At 36.8% G+C, this 22218-nt stretch overlaps 1 protein-coding gene across 9 annotated transcripts in view; it reads right to left on the bottom strand.

Annotated features, from left to right (window-relative positions):
• rims2a (regulating synaptic membrane exocytosis 2a) overlaps positions 1-22218 on the bottom strand; it is a 229782-nt gene that overhangs the window by 106323 nt on the left and 101241 nt on the right. For 5 of the 9 annotated variants that reach the window (XM_051719122.1, XM_051719123.1, XM_051719128.1 and 2 more), the window contains 6 exons: positions 14776-14969; positions 5956-6075; positions 1628-1727; positions 1406-1529; positions 878-924; positions 278-390 (listed from right to left, as the gene is read on the bottom strand). In XM_051719122.1, coding sequence (XP_051575082.1) covers positions 278-390; positions 878-924; positions 1406-1529; positions 1628-1727; positions 5956-6075; positions 14776-14969 — 698 coding nt within the window. Of the gene's footprint in view, positions 1-277; positions 391-877; positions 925-1405; positions 1530-1627; positions 1728-5955; positions 6076-14775; positions 14970-15135; positions 15204-22218 lie in introns of all 9 variants that reach the window. The other 4 variants (XM_051719129.1, XM_051719130.1, XM_051719132.1 and 1 more) reach the window with 1 other exon arrangement.

Raw genomic sequence — 22218 nt, 5'->3', positions numbered from 1 at the left:
AATTGGAGATGTTAGGCAGAATGTTAGCATTCACTTTCATAGTGAGAAAAAAAAATAAAAAAATTAAATGAGAAAGAATGGTGACTGAGGCTAACATGCTGCCCGACATTTCTTTTTGTATTCTAAGAGAAAAATAAATGTATACAGGTATACAACAACATGAGGTTGCATAAATGATGACATAATTGTTAATTTTGGGGGAACTGTCCTTAAAATGTAAATGTTTCTATTATTTAGAAGTCATTCTGTCCACAAGAGTCTAGTATTGTGAACTTACTGTAAGCTGTCCCGATAAGTACTGAGGGGCGTCCCGAAGCACACCAGGACTCATGGGAGACGTGATGGATATGGAGGGCCGCTCCATCTTCTGTGACTCGAAAGAACTCGAACCTGCGAAAGAGATTTAATGATAAACAAATGCATAAAATTAGCTATTAAGAGAACCACAGCTTACTTTATGAACACAGAACTAATCAGAGTTTAGCCTTCTTTTAAAGGCTTTGTGGCTTTTAGTCCATGTCTGTTTGCTTTGATATTTGCATTTACAGTTTTTCTCTTCTGGTAAAACGAACCAAAAGTACTGATGACTCATCATGCTCTACAAAGATTTTTGTCTAATCAAATTCTTTCAAGAATGACAATGTCTCTCCCCTTAATGCCACCTGCAACCAAGTACTATAGCAAGCTGCAAACCATAGATGTGATGTAAAATAAAGGCTAAAAGAAAAGGGTGACCTCTTCAATAAGTCTCACCCCAACTTTCTTTTTCAAAAGTAAATACATCAACACTCAAAACACAGAATCTCATTATTTAAGTGTTAGCATGTTAGTTTGAGCATGCATACTGCTGAAATGTAAGTGCAGGGAAGCTACTCACTGGACTCCAGTTGTGTGTGTGTGCTTTCTGGTATCCTCGGAATATCTCTGCAATGACAGTGGCACAGAAGAATCAAGGACATGTGCTTTAATGACCCTGAGCTCCACATTATTCTTGATGTGAAGTTCATGGCAGCGGCCCAAACTCACAATCTAAAGTCAGTTCAATTGGTCTTTACAATTACAGTTAGGACAATTAGGAGGAAAAACCAAGGGCAGCAGCTTTGGGTTTTCTTTGTTTGTTTGTTCATTTAAGCCAGAAACTATTTTATTTGTGTTTATGTTGCGCTGACACCAAGCAGCATAGATGCTGCATCACGCAAAAAACAGAAGTTCTCTGTACCAATGTGCAATCTGTAGACAGCCATGATTAATTTATTATAATTTCAGTGAAAGCGAGTAATATTCGCTATATAAGCGAGTAAAATATATATATTTTAATCAGTGAACTGATAAGACTGCAATCTTATGCAAGTGTATTTCATGCTTTTTATACCAGTACTATTCTAGAACATTTCATTAATCTTACCCAATGGGTCGTGAGACCACTAGCTCAATCTGAGGCTCTGGCTTTGATTCTAAAATTATATTGTAAACTTCTTTAAATGTAGCTCCTTGTAACTGTCGGCCATTCCACTCTAGGACCTGATCACCTATGCAACAAGAAAATCGTTCAATTAATCAGTCTGCAATCAAAAACTGTTTAAGTAATATGAATCTTGTATAAGAAATATTAAAAGATTGCCAGTACCTGGTCTGAGATGTCCAACCGTATCCGCTAAACTTCCTTTCCTCACTTTGGTGATGAACGCACAAAGTCGGCCGGACTCTGTCATTTTCCCCCCGACCACCTGCAAAAATGGCAACAGATTTAGATAATAGACCAGGATGTCTTTCAGAAAGAAAGAAAGAAAGAAAGAAAGAAAGAAAGAAAGAAAGAAAGAAAGGGTATTTCAATATGCATCTTTTTTAAACAATTTTCAATTCTTTGTTTTCTTTTTCATTTTCTATTTTATAATTCTTATTTTTTTCTATAATCTATTATTATTTTTCTAACTGTTTAAGGAGAGGAGGACCAAACCTGCAAAAAATAAATAAATAAATAAATAAATAAATGAATCAACCAATGGGGTGAATGTTTTATCATTTTCACACAATTAAGCCTTAAATGTGTGTGTGTGTGTGTGTGTGTGTGTGTGTGTGTGTGTGTGTGTGTGTGAGAGAGAGAGAGAGAGAGAGAGAGAGAGAGAGAGAGAGTACTGTGTATTTACACTGGTGGCCAAAAGTTTGGAATAATGTACAGATTTTGCTCTTATGGAAATTAATTGGTACTTTTATTCACCAAAGTGGCATTACACTGTTCACAGTATCAGGACATTAATAACGTGAAAAATTACTATTATAATTTGAAAAAAAAATTCAGAACTTCTTTAACTACTTCAAAGAGTTCTCATCAAAAAATCCTCCATGTGCAGCAATGACAGCTTTGCAGATCCTTGGCATTCTAACTGTCAGTTTGTCCAGATACTCAGGTGACATTTCACCGCACACTTCCTGTAGCACTTGCCATAGCTGTGGCTGTCTTGTTGGGCTCTTCTCACACACCTTACAGTCTAGCTGATCCCACAAAAGCTCAATGGGTTTAAGATCCATAACACTCTTTTCCAATTATCTGTTGTCTAATGTCTGTGTTTCTTTGCCCACTCTAACCTTTTCTTTTTGTGTTTCTGTTTTAAAAGTGGCTTTTTCTTTGCAATTCTTCCCATAAGGCCTGCACCCCTGAGTCTTCTCTTTACTGTTGTACATGAAACTGGTGTTGAGTGGGTAGAATTCAATGAAGCTGTCAGCTGAGGACATGTGAGGCATCTATTTCTCAAACTAGAGACTCTGATGTACTTATCCTCTTGTTTAGTTGTACATCTGGCCTTCCACATCTCTTTCTGTCCTTGTTTGAGCCAGTTGTCCTTTGTCTTTGAAGACTGTAGTGTACACCTTTGTATGAAATCTTCAAATGAAAATGAAATCTTTATTTAACTAACCAAATAGCTTTAAACTGTGTCTGATATAATGGCAAGCAATTTTCTAGTACCAAATGATCAATTAAGCATGATTACTCAAGGATAAGGTGTTGAAGTGATGGCTGCTGGAAATGGGGCCTGTCTAGATTTGATCAAAAATGACTTTTTTCAAATAGTGATGGTGCTGTTTTTTTACATCAGTAATGTCCTGACTATACTTTGTGATCAGTTGAATGCCACTTTGGTGAATAAAAGTACCAATTTCTTTCCATAAGAGCAAAATCTGTACATTATTCAAAACCTTTGGCCGCCAGTGTGTGTATATATATATATATATATATATATATAAAACAATATACAGTATATATATACTGTATATTGTTTTCTGTATGTAGTTCATTTACAATCTTTTTTTGTTTGTTTGTTTCTGTAAAAGTGTTTCACTTATTTATTCTTTCATCTATTTCTGTATTTAGAATTTATTTATTTCATTTTCTTCATTTTATTACTAACTGCTCACTTAAGTAATTATTTGAAACATTTGAAGCACTGTCTACATCATGAAGAAATACCTGAAAGCTATATGCCATAGTTTTAATTTGATATTATAACATGCAATTTAATATTTAACATTTTAAATAAAGGAGTGATCAATAGCAAAAACATTTCTGCTGTGATATCAAAATCTTTGTTCTGGTATTTTTTATTTGTACTGTTACTTTGTTTTCTTTTTTCCTTCTTTACTTTATTACTAACTGTTTGATTTAATGAGGACCAGACCTGCACAAACAATAATACATAATAAATAAATGAACCATATATACTGTATGTGTGTTTTTGAATATATATATATATATATATACAAAAGTTTTGAAACACTTGACTGAAATGTTTCTCATGATCTTAAAAATCTTTTGATCTGAAGGCATATGATTAAATGTTTGAAAATAGTTTTGTAGACAAAAATATAATTGTGCCACCATATTAATTTATTTCATTATAAAACTAAAATTTAATTAAAAAGAAAGTTTTTGAAATTGATGACTTGGACCAAATAATAAAGAAAAGCAGCCAATAAGTGCCCAACACAGATGGGAACTCCAATACTGTTTAAAAAGCATCCCAGGGTGATACCTCAAGAAGTTGGTTGAGAAAATGTCAAGAGTACATGTCTGCAAATTCTAGGCAAAGGGTGACTACTTTGAAGATGCTCAAATATAACACAGTTTTGATTTATTTTGGATTTTGTTTAGTCACAACATAATTCCCATAGTTCCATTTATGTTATTCCATAGTTTTGATGACTTTACTATTATTCTAAATGTTTCAAAACTTTTGACCAGTAGTGTATATATATATATATATATATATATATATATATATATATATATATATATATATATATATATATATATATATTCTTACATCTAATTCAGTGTTTATTATTTCTTTTATTTTTTATTTTTATTTTTTATTATTGTTTATTTATATTTCTTAGTTTACTAAAGTAATTATAAAAAAAAAAAAAAAAAAAAACAGAAGCACTTTTTTACTTCATTAAGAAATGCTTGAAGTCTGCATGCCATTGTTTTCATTTAATTTGTTAATATGTATAATAATATGTATTTATTTTTAAACAAAAAAAAAGTGTTCAATATCATATTGTTTTCTGTTTTGGTCAGTACTGGTACTGAAAATTGAGAAATGTTACTGGTATTTATATCAACTACTGAAATTTTTGTATTTTGAAAACAATACTAAAATACAAGTTTTATGTTGCTTAAAATGTATCTTTATTTTTTATTCAAGTTCAGTGTTGTTAATGGTTACATAAGCAACATGAGTTTAACATAAATATGTTTTTTCATTCATGGCTTTCAAATGCAGAAGGTAAAAGTATAGAAAGAATGTTCTGTTTAGAATTGAACTGTAAAAGGTGTGTTGAGTTTGCTATGTGTATTTTATTTATCAGGGAGTACTCCATGGTGCTGAAAGAGGTGAGTGTTGAAAAAGGCCTAGAGGGTCTGTTCCAAAAACCACATGACCAATCGCTCATGAGTATCATACAAATCAAATCCCCACTAATGGAAGCCCATTGCAAACATAGAAAGAAGATTACAAGCTGCCTTCTGGATAAAGATGGCTTTATATAATGAGTGGCATAGAGCCTAGGTCGAAGTGTGTGTGCGTGTGTGTGTCTTTGACAAACTGCTGCTGGTAACAGATACTGTATAATGCACATGTTAGCACTGAGCCAAGACAGCCATTCAGAAAGTTTGCTATCAGTAACAATTCTCTGTTTCTCTCCACTCTGCTGAAGAATCCATAAAAGTGCTTTAACAAAAATACGAGCTTCGCATTTAGTCTTTTAAACCCACAAAGTGCATGCATTTCCATTCACTTCACTGTAGCTTCACAGTGAAGTTAAGCTTCACTGTAATCAGTTTTGCTATTTAAAAAAAAAAAGGGGGATGAAAAGATGTTTTTTTTCTGTGGTAACAAAAACTACGATGCAAAAGCTGTCAATAGAGCTTGTACTGAACCTGGAACATTCCTTTAAAGGGTTCATATCATGAGGAATCAACATTTTCCTGGTTTTTGAGATTAAAGAGCTTAATGAAAGATGAAAACACAACTTTCAGAGCTCAAAACATACTCCTCAGTCCAAAAAAAAAAAAAAAAAAATTTTTTTTTTAAATTACATTGAAACAAAAACAAATAAACAAACAAAAAAGCTGGTTCCCAACTTGGTCAGGCTAGAATGATTTGCTGGTTAATGAGGGGTTTTGAGCCATCACCACAAGCTTTGCAAGGTTGAGAGACAAACTAGACCAGCAGAAGACCAGTTTGGCCAGGTTGGGAGACAAATTAGACCATCTTAGGCCAGTAGACCAGTTTAGATTGGTTTAAAATGTTTGTTTTTTCCAGCAGGGTGCCATTTACAGTAACTACAAAACCATCTAATATTTCCAAATCAATAATAATAATAAGTTTAATTTATATAGTGCCTTTCCTGATCTCAAAGTGAGATTACAAAGACAGCATGTCCAGAGCAACTCACTTTTAGTCCCAGAAGAGCTCCAGAGTCTCGGGGAACGCTGCCGTCCTTCATGCGCTTGTTGAGCAGAATCCTGCCGATGAGTCGATCTCCATCTTTGGAGGGCTGCCATGTGACTGGGTGCTGTTAGGCCAAAGCCACAACAAACATAAGTCCAGAACACTGAGAACAATGCCACTGCTGGTGTGGGGATGGCTGAGATGTGTTCCAAATAAAATTTCACAAAAACTCTTTTATCATTTCATGTTTTAATTTCCTAGACTCTTAAAGGGACAGTTCACCCAAAAATGAAAGTTCTGTAATTATTTACTCACCCTCCAAACCTGTAAGGCCAATTATTTTTTTTATTTTTTTCGTGAAACAAAAAAAGCAGAGGTTTTAAGGAATATTCATGCTGCTCTTTTCAGTACAATAAAGGAGATGGTAAAAGAAGCAGTCAATCTCCAAAAATCGACTAAGCACTTTAAAAGCTTCATAAAAAATAGTTGAGTGAGGTATTCCAAGTCTAATCTTGAGGGCAAGTAGATGATGGCAGAATTTCTATTTCTGAGTAAACTATCTCCAGCTCTACTATATTCTTATATCAAATTCTACCACAGTAAATGTGCTCAATATCCTCAAATTTAGTAAAAAAAAATAAAAATAAAAAAAATATGTCAATGCCCAATTTCGATTATTAATCTAATGAAGTAGGTGATCTTGGACAAATTAGAGTAATGTTTCTGGTTTGATACAAGTTAAGCTCTATAGGATCATCTGTGACATGCTGTCGATTACCGCTGCAGTTTGTAAAAACCAAAACAAAAATAGCTTGTATTACCAAAATGTTTTCATCAATGCACTTGTAATGGAAGTCTATGGGGCATATAAGGCATTTCTGGCAGTTTTGCCAAAAAAAAACAGAAATGTGTAGCTCCCATTTTTGTTATGGCATTTATATACAGGTGCATCTCAATAAATTAGAATGTCGTGGAAAAGTTCATTTATTTCAGTAATTCAACTCAAATTGTGAAACTCGTGTATTAAATAAATTCAGTGCACACAGACTGAAGTAGTTTAAGTCTTTGGTTCTTTTAATTGTGATGATTTTGGCTCACATTTAACAAAAACCCACCAATTCACTATCTCAAAAAATTAGAATACATCATAAGACCAATAAAAAAAACATTTTTAGTGAATTGTTGGCCTTCTGGAAAGTATGTTCATTTACTGTATATGTACTCAATACTTAGTAGGGGCTCCTTTTGCTTTAATTACTGCCTCAATTCGGCGTGGCATGGAGGTGATCAGTTTGTGGCACTGCTGAGGTGATATGGAAGTCCAGGTTTCTTTGACAGTGGCCTTCAGCTCATCTGCATTTTTTGGTCTCTTGTTTCTCATTTTCCTCTTGACAATACCCCATAGATTCTCTATGGGGTTCAGGTCTGGTGAGTTTGCTGGCCAGTCAAGCACACCAACACCATGGTCATTTAACCAACTTTTGGTGCTTTTGGCAGTGTGGGCAGGTGCCAAATCCTGCTGGAAAATGAAATCAGCATCTTTAAAAAGCTGGTCAGCAGAAGGAAGCTCCAAAATTTCTTGGTAAACGGGTGCAGTGACTTTGGTTTTCAAAAAACACAATGGACCAACACCAGCAGATGACATTGCACCCCAAATCATCACAGACTGTGGAAACTTAACACTGGACTTCAAGCAACTTGGGCTATGAGCTTCTCCACCCTTCCTCCAGACTCTAGGACCTTGGTTTCCAAATGAAATACAAAACTTGCTCTCATCTGTAAAGAGGACTTTGGACCACTGGGCAACAGTCCAGTTCTTCTTCTCCTTAGCCCAGGTAAGACGCCTCTGACATTGTCTGTGGTTCAGGAGTGGCTTGACAAGAGGAATACGACAACTGTAGCCAAATTCCTTGACATGTCTGTGTCTTGATGCCTTGACCCCAGCCTCAGTCCATTCCTTGTGAAGTTCACCCAAATTCTTGAATCGATTTTGCTTGACAATCATAAGGCTGCGGTTCTCTCGGTTGGTTGTGCATCTTTTTCTTCCACACTTTTTCCTTCCACTCAACTTTCTGTTAACATGCTTGGATACAGCACTCTGTGAACAGCCAGCTTCTTTGGCAATGAATGTTTGTGGCTTACCCTCCTTGTGAAGGGTGTCAGTGATTGTCTTCTGGACAACTGTCAGATCAGCAGTCTTCCCCATGATTGTGTAGCCTAGTGAACCAAACTGAGAGACCATTTTGAAGGCTCAGGAAACCTTTGCAGGTGTTTTGAGTTGATTAGCTGATTGGCATGTCACCATATTCTAATTTTTTGAGATAGTGAATTGGTGGGTTAAATGTGAGCCAAAATCATCAAAATTAAAAGAACCAAAGACTTAAACTACTTCAGTCTGTGTGCATTGAATTTATTTAATACACGAGTTTCACAATTTGAGTTGAATTACTGAAATAAATGAACTTTTCCACGACATTCTAATTTATTGAGATGCACCTGTAAATTGTTCCATACAACAAAGTTAATTGTGCTTTAAAGTTGTCCAAATCAGCCTTTTAGCAGTAACACTACTTTTATAGGCAGATGAACTTCTGGTTATGTGTTACCAGGGTAATTCACAGGGGTGGAGTTTGCTCCATGTAAAAAGTTCTTTATGGATTGTTATTACACATTATTACATGGCTCTCTGGAATGCTCAATTCTGACTGGTCAATCGTGCCATCTGCAGTCTGATATTTCTGAATAGCAATTGCACATCCCTGACAAATTAGTATTTCACCAGTCATCCGGCTGTGCGTCATCTTTCCTACTTCTCATATCACTCTGCAATTTCTACAAGTAAAAAAAAATAAAAAATTTACTCAATATTTCATGTCCATTTATTTAATTATTTGGCAAGTTGTCGTGTATATTATAGAGTAATATTCAATCCATCCATTCCTACTTATATCCATATTTCATTTATATAATGTAACATATCCTACCTTTTTCAATACATTATATCACCTGCACATAACTGTATATCTGTATATAAAATATTCGAACAACATTATTGCTCTATTGTATATTTCTCTTTTCTCTCTTCTATTTCTATATATATATATTTTTTTTTATGTTACTATATGTATACGTGTTTAAATGTATATGTTTGTATGTATGTATATATGGTTGCATCCTCTTTGCACTGGAAGCTTCTGTCACCAAGACAAATTCCTTGTGTGTGTAAGCATACTTCGCAATAAAGCTCATTCTGATTCTGATTCTAATAAGTGGGATAATGAACAGTCAGAAGGTCATTTAGTAAGGGATACTAAAGGGATACTTCACCCTGAAGGGGTTTATTTTGCGATAACAACCCCTTGACTGTACATTATCCTGCTTATTAAATGGCTACTAACCAAAGAAATAAATACATGGACATAAAATATTGATTTGCATTGAAATTATGTAATTTGAGAAGAAAGAAATCGCTGAACAGCTGAAATCAACCTCTGGTTTGCGTCAGAGTTCTGTTGGTGTTTATTTTGTGAAAATGACCATCTTATTGCTCAATATTCAGCCTGTTACAAGACTACTTGCCAGATAAACAAATAAATGGACATGAAACATTGATATGAGTTTAAATTATTTTATTAGCTTACTTGTAGAGATCACACAGTGAGCCGAGAAGCAGGAGAGATGGCTCGCAGTACCCAGATGAGTAGTCTGATACCTCTTAATCTCCGGATGTGTGGTTGTTACAGAGCAATATCTGACTGCTGGATGGTGCCACTGAGCAATCAGAATTGAGTATTCCAGAGAGCCGTGTAATAAGGCAAAATAAATGCCAACAAAACTTTAACACAAAGCCGGAAGTGGAATTCAGTGTTTCCCCAGAATCTGCAGCCCCTTATTTTTAACATAATAACTTAATTATGTTCAAACATAACTCAAATTATTATTTCTTGACAATTTATTTATTTGGTTGGTAGCTGTGTAATAAGTAGACTAATGTACAGTCAGTCATTATTGCAAAATAAAGCCATGTATTACATAATAAATATAATAAAAGCTTATTTTGGGATAATGACCGACTTACTATAGATTATCCTATACTTTTGTCACATATCTTTCTGTTATCCTTCCTCATATAATGTGAAACTTACCATGTTTACTGGCTTTAAATTAAAGTAATTAAAGAAGTTGAAGTACTGGAAATAACTGCACAAACCCATGCTTTCGAAATGAAGTCCTGTGGTTTTATTTTGAAACAGTGTGCATTTTAAAATTGATCAAGGTCAAATGCCTTGCCAATCAGCCACAACATTAAAACCACCTGCCTAATATTGTGTAGGTCCCCCTTGTACCGCCAAAACAATGCCAACCCGCATCTCAGAATAGCATTCTGAGATGACACTCTTCTCACCACAATTGTACAGAGTGGTTATCTGAGTTACTGTAGACTTTGTCAGTTCAAACCAGTCTGGCCATTCTCTGTTGACCTCTCTCATCAACAAGGCATTTCCGTCCCAGAACTGCCGCTCACTGGATGTTTTTTGGTTTTGGCACCATTCGGAGTAAATTCTAGAGACTGTTGTGTGTGAAAATCCCAGGAGATCAGCAGTTACAGAAATACTCAAACCAGCCCATCTGGCACCAACAATCATGCCACAGTCCAAATCACTGAGATCACATTTTTTCCCCATTCTGATGGTTGATGTGAACATTAACTGAAGCTCCTGACCTGTATCAGCATTATTTTATGCACTGCACTGCTGCCACATGATTGGTTGATTAGATAATCACATGGATGATTGTTGGTTCCAGACAAGCTGATTTGAGTATTTCTGTAACTGCTGATCTTCTGAGATTTTCACACACAACAGTCTCTAGAATTTACTCTAAATGGTGCCAAAAACAAAAAACATCCAGTGAGTGGCAGTTCTCGGACGGAAATGCCTTGTTGATGAGAGAGGTCAACAGAGAATGGCCAGACTGGTTTGAACTGACAAAGTCTACGGCAACTCAGATAACTGCTCTGTACAATTGTGGTGAGAAGAATATCATCTCAGAATGGCATGAGGGGGACCTACACAATATTAGGCAGGTGGTTTTAATGTTGTGGCTGATCGGTGTATATATATATAATTATTTTATTTTAATTTTTTTATTTTTTTTGTGGTAAATGATAGCATGTCACAGATGCTGTCTATAGAACTGGTACTGAACCTGGAACATTCCTTTAATGATTTCATAGTAGTTTGGCCCAATGTAGTACTAGGTCCTGTAGAGTTTGTGGGATCTTCTGTTGGGAGTGACATGCACCCATAACATGCATATAAAAGCCCCCCAGCCCCAGATAGAGACCACCTCTATCACCGCAGCCAAACCCCAGCACCACTTCCAGCAAACACAAGCCGAATAATGGTAGACAGAAGAAACAAATACAATGTTCAAACTGAAAGCGAGGAGAACGGCACGGAACATAAACGGTGGAATCATGTGATCCATAGATGGAGTGCAAAGGAATATGACAGTGTAAGGGAAAAAAGAAAAACAAACTTTGTAGTAAAAACAAATCCTAGCTGGCCGTCTTAGAGCGAGTGAGAGTTTTTCTGAGATTGTCTCTTGGATTGTGTCGGGTGGGAGGGGGTAAGGAGTGAGGAATCGAGCCAGTTAGGGGGTCCAGGGCCCTAAAGCGAAGGGCCACTACACGAGGCTGAGAGGGCATGCAGCTGACGGGGGAACCCACATTCTCTAAGTGTCAAGACAAACAGACAGTCACATGGTGGAGTGATTCCCTACTTCATCAACTACGGCAGTTGCGGCTAAGAAGCAAACAGTAACAGAGCAAGCAAGAGACTCCCCAGCTACTGCCACAGAAGAAAAGAAATCAAAATATTCTCAGAAAAAAAAGCCCTTAATTAAAGGGATAGTTCAAAAAAGTCATCTTTTACTCTTCCTCTTGTCATTCCAAACCCAAACAACGTTTTTCATAGAACACAATTGGAGATGTTTTGAAGAATGTCAATGCAGCTCTTTTATATACAATTAAAGCACTAGTGACCAGGGCCTGTCAAGCTCCAAAAAGGGCAAAAACTCTACAAAAGCAGTCCATATGACACATATTATTCTATATTTTAAATCTTCAGAAGCCATATGATAACCTAGTGTGAGGAATGAATGGAAATTTAGATCATTATTTGCTGAAAATGAAATCTCATTTGTGTATGTTTACATTCAAATGTGGTGCCCCAGGTTTGACGTCAATGATGCTGAATGCCATTATTTTTTGAGTGTCACGTGAACGATCGCAACACGTCAAGTTTAAATAAATAAAACTTACATTTTGGTGTGTTCCTCACACAAATGCATGGTCGTTTCTGAGCATATGGGGGCCCTAAGCAAAATCGTACAAAACCATTTGAACATGCAGGTGCCTGTCACATCTAGCTACTACTCTCTGCTTGCAGTTACATTCTCCCTTCCCTATCGGGCCACAAGGAGGCCCCCTATAACTGTCTAATTGAGCCAAAACAGCTGTCTGAGTTTTATTAGCAGCTTTTAGCATATTTAAAAATACAATTTTTTTTTTTTAAAAACAACCTTGCTTTGCGGGGCCCCTGGTGGCTTGGGGGCACTAAGCGGCCATGTATACCGCTTATAGCTCGAAGCAGCCCTGCACAAATGTATTGTATGGCTTAAAAAAAGACTTGGAAAATAGCACAAAAGTCATGAACTCTGAGCCCCTTTTGAGGACAGAGAGGGAATTTATTTTCTTAAATAATTTTGTGTTTCCTCGCAATAGTTTTGCATTCTCTAACAACAAGTTTTGCATTCACTTGTATTAAGTTTTGCATTTCTTCAAATTTCGCAATAACTTTATCTATTCCTTAAGAAAATTAATTTTGGTCTTACTACAGTAACCATAGCTGAACTATAATATTTGTAGGATATCTATAGTAACCACAAAAATTAATATGGTTTGACTACAGCAACTATAGATCGTATTTGTACCTAACCACAAAATGTACCATGCTTTTACTAAAATAACCATATTGGTGTGCAGCGAAGCCATTATCTGTTACTATGACAAAATTATCTGTAACTGTATTCGGACAGAACCGGATATGGGCGTGGCTTGAACCAGAAGTGTGTCAAAACTAATATTAAAATGTAACTATCTTACATTTATAGTTTCTGTATATAAAATATGTCTCAGATAGGCCTATTTAATAATAATTATTATTATTATTATTAGAAATAATAATAATAAAATAATATTAATAATAATAGTAATTATTATTATTATTATTTTATTGATATATTATTTATTTTTTCTTACCAGACAAAGCTGAATATGACATTAATATCTGCTGAAACAGAATTTTCATTTATGTCTGTGCAGTATGCATGTATAACAACACAAGGTGTCAAGCAATTATGTAATGTCAAGCACACATTTTGCAGTGAATATTCAACAAATACAAAAAGAAAAAGAAATAAGAATCAATTAATATTGCCTGCAAACAGGTGAAAGCACCGTTAATCTATCAGGAAGTTTTATGACACACTTGAGGCTTATTTTGTGTGCACATATTTTAACATAATGTGGAGGACATAATTATTTAGTCAGATTACATTAATTGGAATTAATGACAAGAGCCTCAATATTTCTAAAAGAGAAAAGCAAAAAAAAAAAAAAGCAAAAAAAAAGTGCATGTTTTTATTTCTCTGCAATCATCCATGAGCAGGAATATTCTGAATAGATTTATACTATGAAGTATTTAAACCTCTATAGAGCATTTAAACTTTTGGGGGAATAAAGGCTTAAACATGCAATTACCTTAATTGGTGATGGATATAAATGTGGTCAACTTTAAGAGATGGACAAATGAGCTCCGCTATAAAATCATCACTTCTCTGGTCAGGAATTCAACATCGCACTCAGGTTGGATTATGGATTCTTACATGCGAATTGTGTGAAATATTTTGTGTTAATGTGTTAACAAACAGGTATTTTAAGAAGTGAGAAATGTGTATGATATAGTATCTTGGTTCATTTTACTCTTGACAAGCTTGGATTTCTGAGACGCGCACAATAAAAGGAGACTGCAAACGGAGTCGAGACTGCAGCCATCCATTCTGAACTTGAAATCAAATCATGTGCATTTTCATTCATAAGGTCTACACTGTAGTAATATTGGCTTCACACAGACTCATAATTTCTTTGTAATTTTGGGTATGTTTTTATATATATATATCACTTTCATTGGATGATCTGTCTTCCAAATATTTTTCTATTATTCAGATGAATTCATTATTCGTTTTGAAGTCATTATTTGTGCCATTCCAAATAAGGAATTCGGCTTCGGGCACATCCCTAATAGTTACTATAGAAAATCATGGTTAATTACCTTTATGTAAGAGAATGCAAAACTAATGCGAGGGAGCACAAACTACTTCAGAAAATATATTTCCTCCATATCCTTTATGGGGCTCCTAACATATGGACTATTGTAATGGTGCTTTTATAGTGATTTTTGTCCTTTTTGGAGCTTGACAGCCCCTGGTCACCATACACTTTCGTTGAAAAGGAAAGAGCAATGTAAATATTCTTCAAATTATCTCCTTTTTTGTTCCACAGCAGAACGGTTTTGGAACGTTATGAGGGTGAGTAATTGACAAACATGTTTCATGTTTGGGTGAACTATCCCATTAACACCCAAACAGAAAGTCAAACCAACATCTCACCTATTATTGGCGACATTAAAACAAAGAACACATGAGAATGGAACAAAATGAAAATAAATCCAACAAATGCAGGCTAAAGAGGTCCCAGTACCTTCTCACTATGGCTATGCTCCTCATTTAGGGTCGTGCTACTGCACGTATCAACCCCCGAGTCTTTAACCTGGGGTTCACACCACTCAGCATCTTCTTCCAAAGAGTGGCCCCCAAAGCGCACCATTTTCTTTTGGCCCTCAGATAAGGTGTGTGACTGCTCAAAAGTTTGTCTTTTTCCCCTTTGACTGTCCCCTACAGACATGGGATAAAAACAGAAAGAAACAAAAGACATGCCGAAGTGAAAATAAATCAAAATAACTATGAAATGACTAAGAGTGACAGAGAGAGAGAGAGAGAGAGAGAGAGAGAGAGAGAGAGAGAGAGAGAGAGGTGGGACACTAGGCTCCGCGTGTCTCACCAAAGATAAGGAGGAGGCATCGCTGCTATGCCACGATGTGTGATCCCACCAGTGGCCATCCAAATCCCCTGTGAGTGCCCCATACACACACACACACATACACACACACACACACACAGAGTGGGACAAATCGCAGCACACACATACAGCAGAGAGCAGAGGTAGTTTGTGAGGACAAAAGAAACAGACATATGGGAAAAAGGATACACTATATTCACTCATTCAGACACATTGTTAAATGTGCAAGACAAATTCATAGAGATTGTACATGGACTGTAACATTCATATTCTAGCCTATTTTGTATATTAATAGCTATTCAGATGAGGACCAAGAACAACAAGGATTGCAGAATATGTCATTATTGAAATCTACTGTACATAGAAAGCCAAATGAGCTGCACTGCTCAAAGAAACTTGGCTAATGTCACTATCTTTAAAGTCTGACTAATAAGATCTTAAAAGATCGAGGGATTAGGCAGTAAGGCCATTAATTTAAAACTTGAGGAGGAAAAGAAAAGCAATGCAAGAGCAGCCAAGCAGACTTGGCTTGAGTCTAAAATGTAGTAGACAGGCACTTTATGCAGTTTAAATTGCTTAACCATGCTCCTGCTTTTTGGAGAGAGATATGATGTCATCAAACATAGCATCATCAAATGTGACGTCACTGGATATGACATCACCAGATATGACAATCAAATTTAACATAATCAGATATGACATCATATACCATTCTATTTGTCCTCATGACTGCATCAGATAAACATCATCAAATTTAATATCATATAACATCATCAGATATGTTGTCATCAGATATGCCATTCTATATAATCACATCAGATACAACATAATAAATCTTAACGTCATATGACATTATCAGATATGACATCACAAGGAATTATATCAACAGATATGATGTCATCGGATATACCATTCGATGTGATCACAAAAGATACAATCATCAAATTTAACAACATATGACATCATCAGATATGACGTCATCAGATAGACCATCCAAAAAGACCACATCATTCAACAAATTTAACATCATATGACATCATCAGATATGACTTCATCAGATTTACCATTTGATATGACCATATAAGATGCAATATCACCATAAAGGGGTGTAACAGTTTATTGTGGCACGGTACATCGCAGTTACAAAAATGTGATGATGCGCATCATGTTTTTTTTTTGTTTTTTTTAGTGTCTGTTCTATCCAATACACGTGACGTCCTAAGTTACATAACGCAGGCATACAAATGGAAATCGCTTCATTGCACACAAGGAGCTCTAAAATACAACTGCACACTAGCAGCCAGAGGTATTGCACAATGAGTTTGACTAAACTGCAAAAACTGAAACCAGGAGAGGGAGCGAGATGCGCCTTTTCAGTGCGAGAGATCAAATGTCCGTTTGACGTGCGTGAGTAATCTACTCTGACTGCACGAGAGAAAATTAAAGTTTACCAAGGTTTAATGATATTGCCGTATTAATCTACTATATAGGGGCAGTGGTGGCTCAGCAGCTAAGGCTCTGGGTTACTGAGCAGAAGGTCAGGGGTTCAAGCCCCAGCACTGCCAAGTTGCCACTGTTGGGCCCTTGAGCAAGGCCCTTGACCCTATCTGCTCCAGGGGTGCCATATCATGGCTGACCCTGCACTCTGACCCCAGCTTAGCTGGGATATGTGAAAAAAAAGAATTTCACTGTGTATGTGCAAATGTATAATGTGTGATAAATAAATACAATTATAAAATTATATAAAGCTGAATATTATGTATAATAATGCTATAGGGGAATATTATCCTGTTGTCAAATGTCATGTCTGATTTGATTTCATCAGTAAATTATTATTGTTATTTAACTGGATAAGCATGCACTTCCATTTAATACGTATTTTTATATTTAAATGTAATCAGAGACCATATTGTTTTAGAAAATGGAATTTCAATTTAAAATACAACCCCAATTCGGAAAAAGTTGGGACAGTATAAAAAATGCTAATAAAAACAAAATTTTGTAAATTTTTGATTTGAAAATGATATTCACCCTTTGATATATTGAAAGCACTACAACTAAACATTATATGTTGTTTTACCGTGTGAATTTCATTGTTCATTTTATTTATTTTTTTTTATGCATAGTAATTTCAAATCAGATGATTGCAACACACTCCAAAAAAGTTGAGACAAGGGCAATTTAAGACTAATAACAGTTTGATGAGTTAAAATAACAAGGCTATATGAAACAGGAGATGCTAAACAGGTGAGGCAATTGTGTCATAGTATATAAGGAGCCTCCAAAAACAGCCTAGCCTTCTTTAAGAGCAAGGATTATTCGAGATTTGTCAATTTGCCAACAGATGCTTCAGCAAATAATCCAGCACTTTGAGAGCAATGACCCCCAAAGACAAATTGGAAGGATTTGGGGCATTTCACCCTCTACAGTGCACAATATAGTTAAAAGATTCAGGGAATCTGGTCAAATCTCGAGCGTAAAGGGCAAGACGAAAACCACTTCTGAATGCGCGTGATCTCTGATCCCTCAGACATCACTGTCTTAAAAAACATCATTCATCTGTAATGGATATCATGGACATGGTCTTGGGATAACTTGAGTAAACCTTTGTTAGTCAACACCATTTGCCGCTGCATCCACAGATGCAAGTTAAGACTTTATTATGAAAAGCAGAAGCCCTACATCAACACTGTCCAGAAGCGCTGCCAACTTCCCTGGGCTCGGTTTCAAATTAAATGGAAAGTAGAACAGCGGAACCGTGTTTTTTGGTCTGAAGAGTCCACATTTCAAATAGTTTTTGAAAAACACAGCCATCGTGTTCTACGGGCCAAAGAGGAAAAGGACCATCCAAGCTGTTATCAGTGTCAGGTCCAAAAACCAGTGTCTGTATGGGCCAGGGGTGTGTCAGTGCCCATGGCATGGGTAACTTGCACATCTGTGAGGGCACCATTAATGCAGCCAGATATGTACAAATTTTGGAGCAGCATATACTGCCAACCAGCACCGTCTTTTCCAGGGACATCCCAGAATTTTCAGCAGGACAACTTCAAACCACATACTGGCTGAATAAGCAGAGAGTGTGGGTGCTAGATTGTCCCGCCTGCAGTCCTGACCATCTCCAATTGAGAATGCGTGGTCAGTTACGAAGTGCACAATATGGCAACGAAGACCCCGTACAATTATGCAGCTGAAGACCTGCATAATGGATGTATGGGGGAAAATTCCACTTTTTAAACTTAACAAACTTGTGTCTTAAGTGCCTAAATGCTTAATAAGTGTTTTTAGAAGAAATGGTGATGTTTCACAGTGGTAAACACTCGACTGTCCCAACTTTTTTGGAGTGTGTTGCAATTATATGATTTGAAATTACTGTACATTAAAAAAAGAATGAAATTCACAAGGTAAAACATCATATAATGTTTAGTTGTAGTGCTTTCAATATAGCAAAGGGTGAATATAATTTACAAATCACTCCTTTTTGTTTTTATTAGCATTTTTCACACTGTCCCAACATTTTCAGAATTAGGGTTGTATTTTAAATGTATGCAATCAGTGACAGTGTGTAAGCAGCATATGTATCTAACATAATTCAGTATTTTCAGTAAGCAGAATTATTAATATTTCCATTTGGTGCCACCAAGGCCCTGTTCTAGGTTGATTTTTAGTCCCAATATATCTCTAGATCATTAAGCACCTTTAAGAACAATACTTTTAGCAAAATTTTAAAGGAACTCTTTTGCATATGTTAAGACTTAGTTTAAAGAATTGTGAACTGAACCGTGAGTTCAGTATAGTGAACCAAACCGAATCGTAAGGTGAGTGAATCGTTACACCCCCATTGATCATCAAATTTAACATCACATGACATTTTCAGATAAGACGTCATCAGAAATACCATTCAATATGACCATATCAGATATAACATCAAATTTAACGCCATATGACATCATCAGATTCAGGTATGACATCATCCGATATACAATCCAAAAAGACCACATCAATCATCATATTTAACGTCATATGACATCATCAGATATACCATTCAATTGACCTGTTTCATGTGATGTCACTGTATGATCGCGCCACCATATTTGTGACCAATATTCCTTAAATCTGTGGGATGCGACAAAAACCTTCTTCAGGTGTTAAAAGCAGCTCCTACATTCATACAGGCGGGATCATCACAGATGTTTTTAATACTGTGACTTAATCAGACCAGAAAACAACACAAAATAATTAGTAACTTCTGAAAGAGAGATGTTTACAGTGATGTACCGGTGGGCATGTGTGTACTTGCCAGTCACACATCAGAATCACAAGTGTAAGGAGATGAATTGTGGATCAAATATCTTTAAATGTCCACGACAGTTCAATTTGGCAATATTTGTGCTGTCTTCAGACCTGTATGAACTTTTCCTGGGACTTGGCATGGATCAAAAGCAATTTTTGATGTTTTTCTTGATGTCGTTTTTTGGGTGTTTTTCCATACACCGCCATTGTTTCCTCCCGCTGATGGTCACAAATATGGCGGCTGTGGGGAAAAGTGATGTCACCGAAACAGGTGAATATGTCCACATCAGATACAACATCATCAAATTTAACGTCATATAATATAATCAAATATGACATAATGAGGTCTGACTTCATCAGATATGACATCAGATATACCATTCTGTATGAACACATCAGATATGATATCATCAAATTTAATGTCATGACATAATCAAGAATGACATCATTAGATACTGTATTCCATTCGACATGACCTCATCAGATATGACATCATCAGATATACCATTTGATATACCAAATTCAATACAACATCAAATTTGAAGTCATATAACATTATCAGATGTGACGTCATTAGATATGACATCATAAAATAAGACATCGTCAGATATATCATCAGCAGAAATGATGTCATCATATATGAAACAATTATGTATGACATCATTTGATATGACATATATCATTAGATATGACATCATTAGAAATGATATCATCAAATTTGACATCATCAGACATTAAATTATTATTAGATATGAAATTATGTGGCCTATGCAAGAGCTCAGTCTCGAGCCTAGGATCAACCCAGCTGGAGATCAGGTAGACGTGTCTTAAGCATCAGATGTACAGAGCAACCAACCATACAGCAGCTTGAAAACCAAGACACTGATCTACATATGAGACTCATTACACTAAACTTCAAAACTCCAGTGGTACTGACAGAGAAGACCAGATTTATGAGAATTAATGCAGAAAAATGGGGTAAATTGGGTAGCAGCCTAGAGCTCTTCCTGCAGTACGCACAAAAAAACACTGAATGTAATGCCCATGTAGTATGACTCATCTAGCAATCCATTCAGTACTCTAAAAAGAGCTATGCATGCCTTAAATATACTTAAGAATATCAGAAACACAGAAAGGGTCTGTGCTATTCCTCTGGAGCACTGGCCTGTCTCGTTTCTCTCAAGCTGGTTGTAAAAGTGTGATCGCCATGGTCTTTTTGGCATCTCTTTCCCTCTCGCTCTCTCTTGTGTTCTCAGCAGGAGACTTAAGTGCTGATTCAGGCCTGAGCACAGCTGCCAGGCCGCTAGCGCATAGCTCTCCATCACTCTGACAACTCAATAAAAACCCAGTGTAATCTATTAATTGGATCATTAATTATTGATGCTGTTTTTACTTCGAGTGAAGGGGACAGGAGAGGAAAGACAGACAGAACAAAGTGATATGGCATGCAATCATAAAATTAGTATTGATATTTCTCTCTGTGAACGTTTTCGAAGAATACAGCTTCGCCTCCAACCGAAGCATAGTCTGACTGGTTCTCCTTGGCATGACATGGAAAAATGAAGAGATCTGTGTCAAAGATTTAAAAAAATTATTTCTTCACAGGTAACATAAGGAAGTAAGAATTCTCGAGGCACTTTCTAAATTAATTTTTAAGCATAGATGAATCCTTTGCTACCAATGAACGTGTCTAAATGCACAATCTTAACGATTATGCTTAAAAACCCGTAAATGTGTGTGGTCATGTAAACGCCTTGAATTTCTTTCCTTTAATCGGGGTATAGTCATAAACGGTTCAAGCAAGACCAATACAGGTAGTTCCCTATCTGTAACTCACTCGACATTGTGTCGATGTTGTGACACAAGGGGTCACTCTTGGGTGCCCCAAATACCTCTGATCTTTGAGAAAAGGCCAATGGGAATAGGCGAGTGGAATTTGCATGCCACTCCCCCAGACATACGGGTATAAAGGAGCTGGCTCGCAACCACTCATTCAGATTTTTTCTTCGGAGCCGAGCGGTGTTCGTTCATTGAATTCCACTGACATTCCATTCACCTCTGTGTATGCTGTTGGATATACGCCGCATTTCAGCGGTTTCTCCCCTTCGTGCACAGATAAAGTGCAGAGAACGCCCCTGGGCGCTTTGACAGCTAAAAAGAGAGAGTATATTCTACAAAAGTATTTTCCTCTAAAAGAGTGGCACTGATGGAAAGCCTCTTTTTAAAGATGCCTTTCCGTCTGTGTATAGTTCCTGGTTGCAGTCGTTACCTCTCCGCCTCTGACCGCCACGATCGCTGTCTCACCTGTTTGGGCAACAGCCACGCTGAGACAGCGTTCGTGGATGGCTCATGCTCTAACTGCGAGAGCATGACCATGGCAACGTTGCGGTCGCGGCTTTCCTTCTTCAGGGGGAAAGCCACTCCAGCCGCTCCCCATCCTGGTCCTTCTACCTATGAGTACGAGGCCACGACGGTAAGCGCTGGGGACGATTTGGGGATCCCAATGGGAGTGATTCCGCCGGGTAAACCCCCACGGACCTCCCGTTCCCCAGTACGCTCGTTTGACAGGCATCTCATCCCAGGGCGAGTTTGATGTCTCATTCAGGCTCAAGAGCAGGATGAGCTCTCGATCGCAGCATCAGAGAGCAGGTTGATCCAGTCGGACACGGAGGAATCAACGGTGCTCCCTCCTTCGGGTGTGGTTGCCTAGTCTGAGGAAGACGCAGAGCTGGCGGCCATGCTTGCCCGGGCTGCCGCAAGCATCGGGTTTGAGTG

Source organism: Myxocyprinus asiaticus, chromosome 15 (genome assembly GCF_019703515.2).
Source record: "Myxocyprinus asiaticus isolate MX2 ecotype Aquarium Trade chromosome 15, UBuf_Myxa_2, whole genome shotgun sequence".
NCBI classification, from domain to species: domain Eukaryota; kingdom Metazoa; phylum Chordata; class Actinopteri; order Cypriniformes; family Catostomidae; genus Myxocyprinus; species Myxocyprinus asiaticus.
This window is presented reverse-complemented; position numbering and strand designations above follow the sequence as displayed.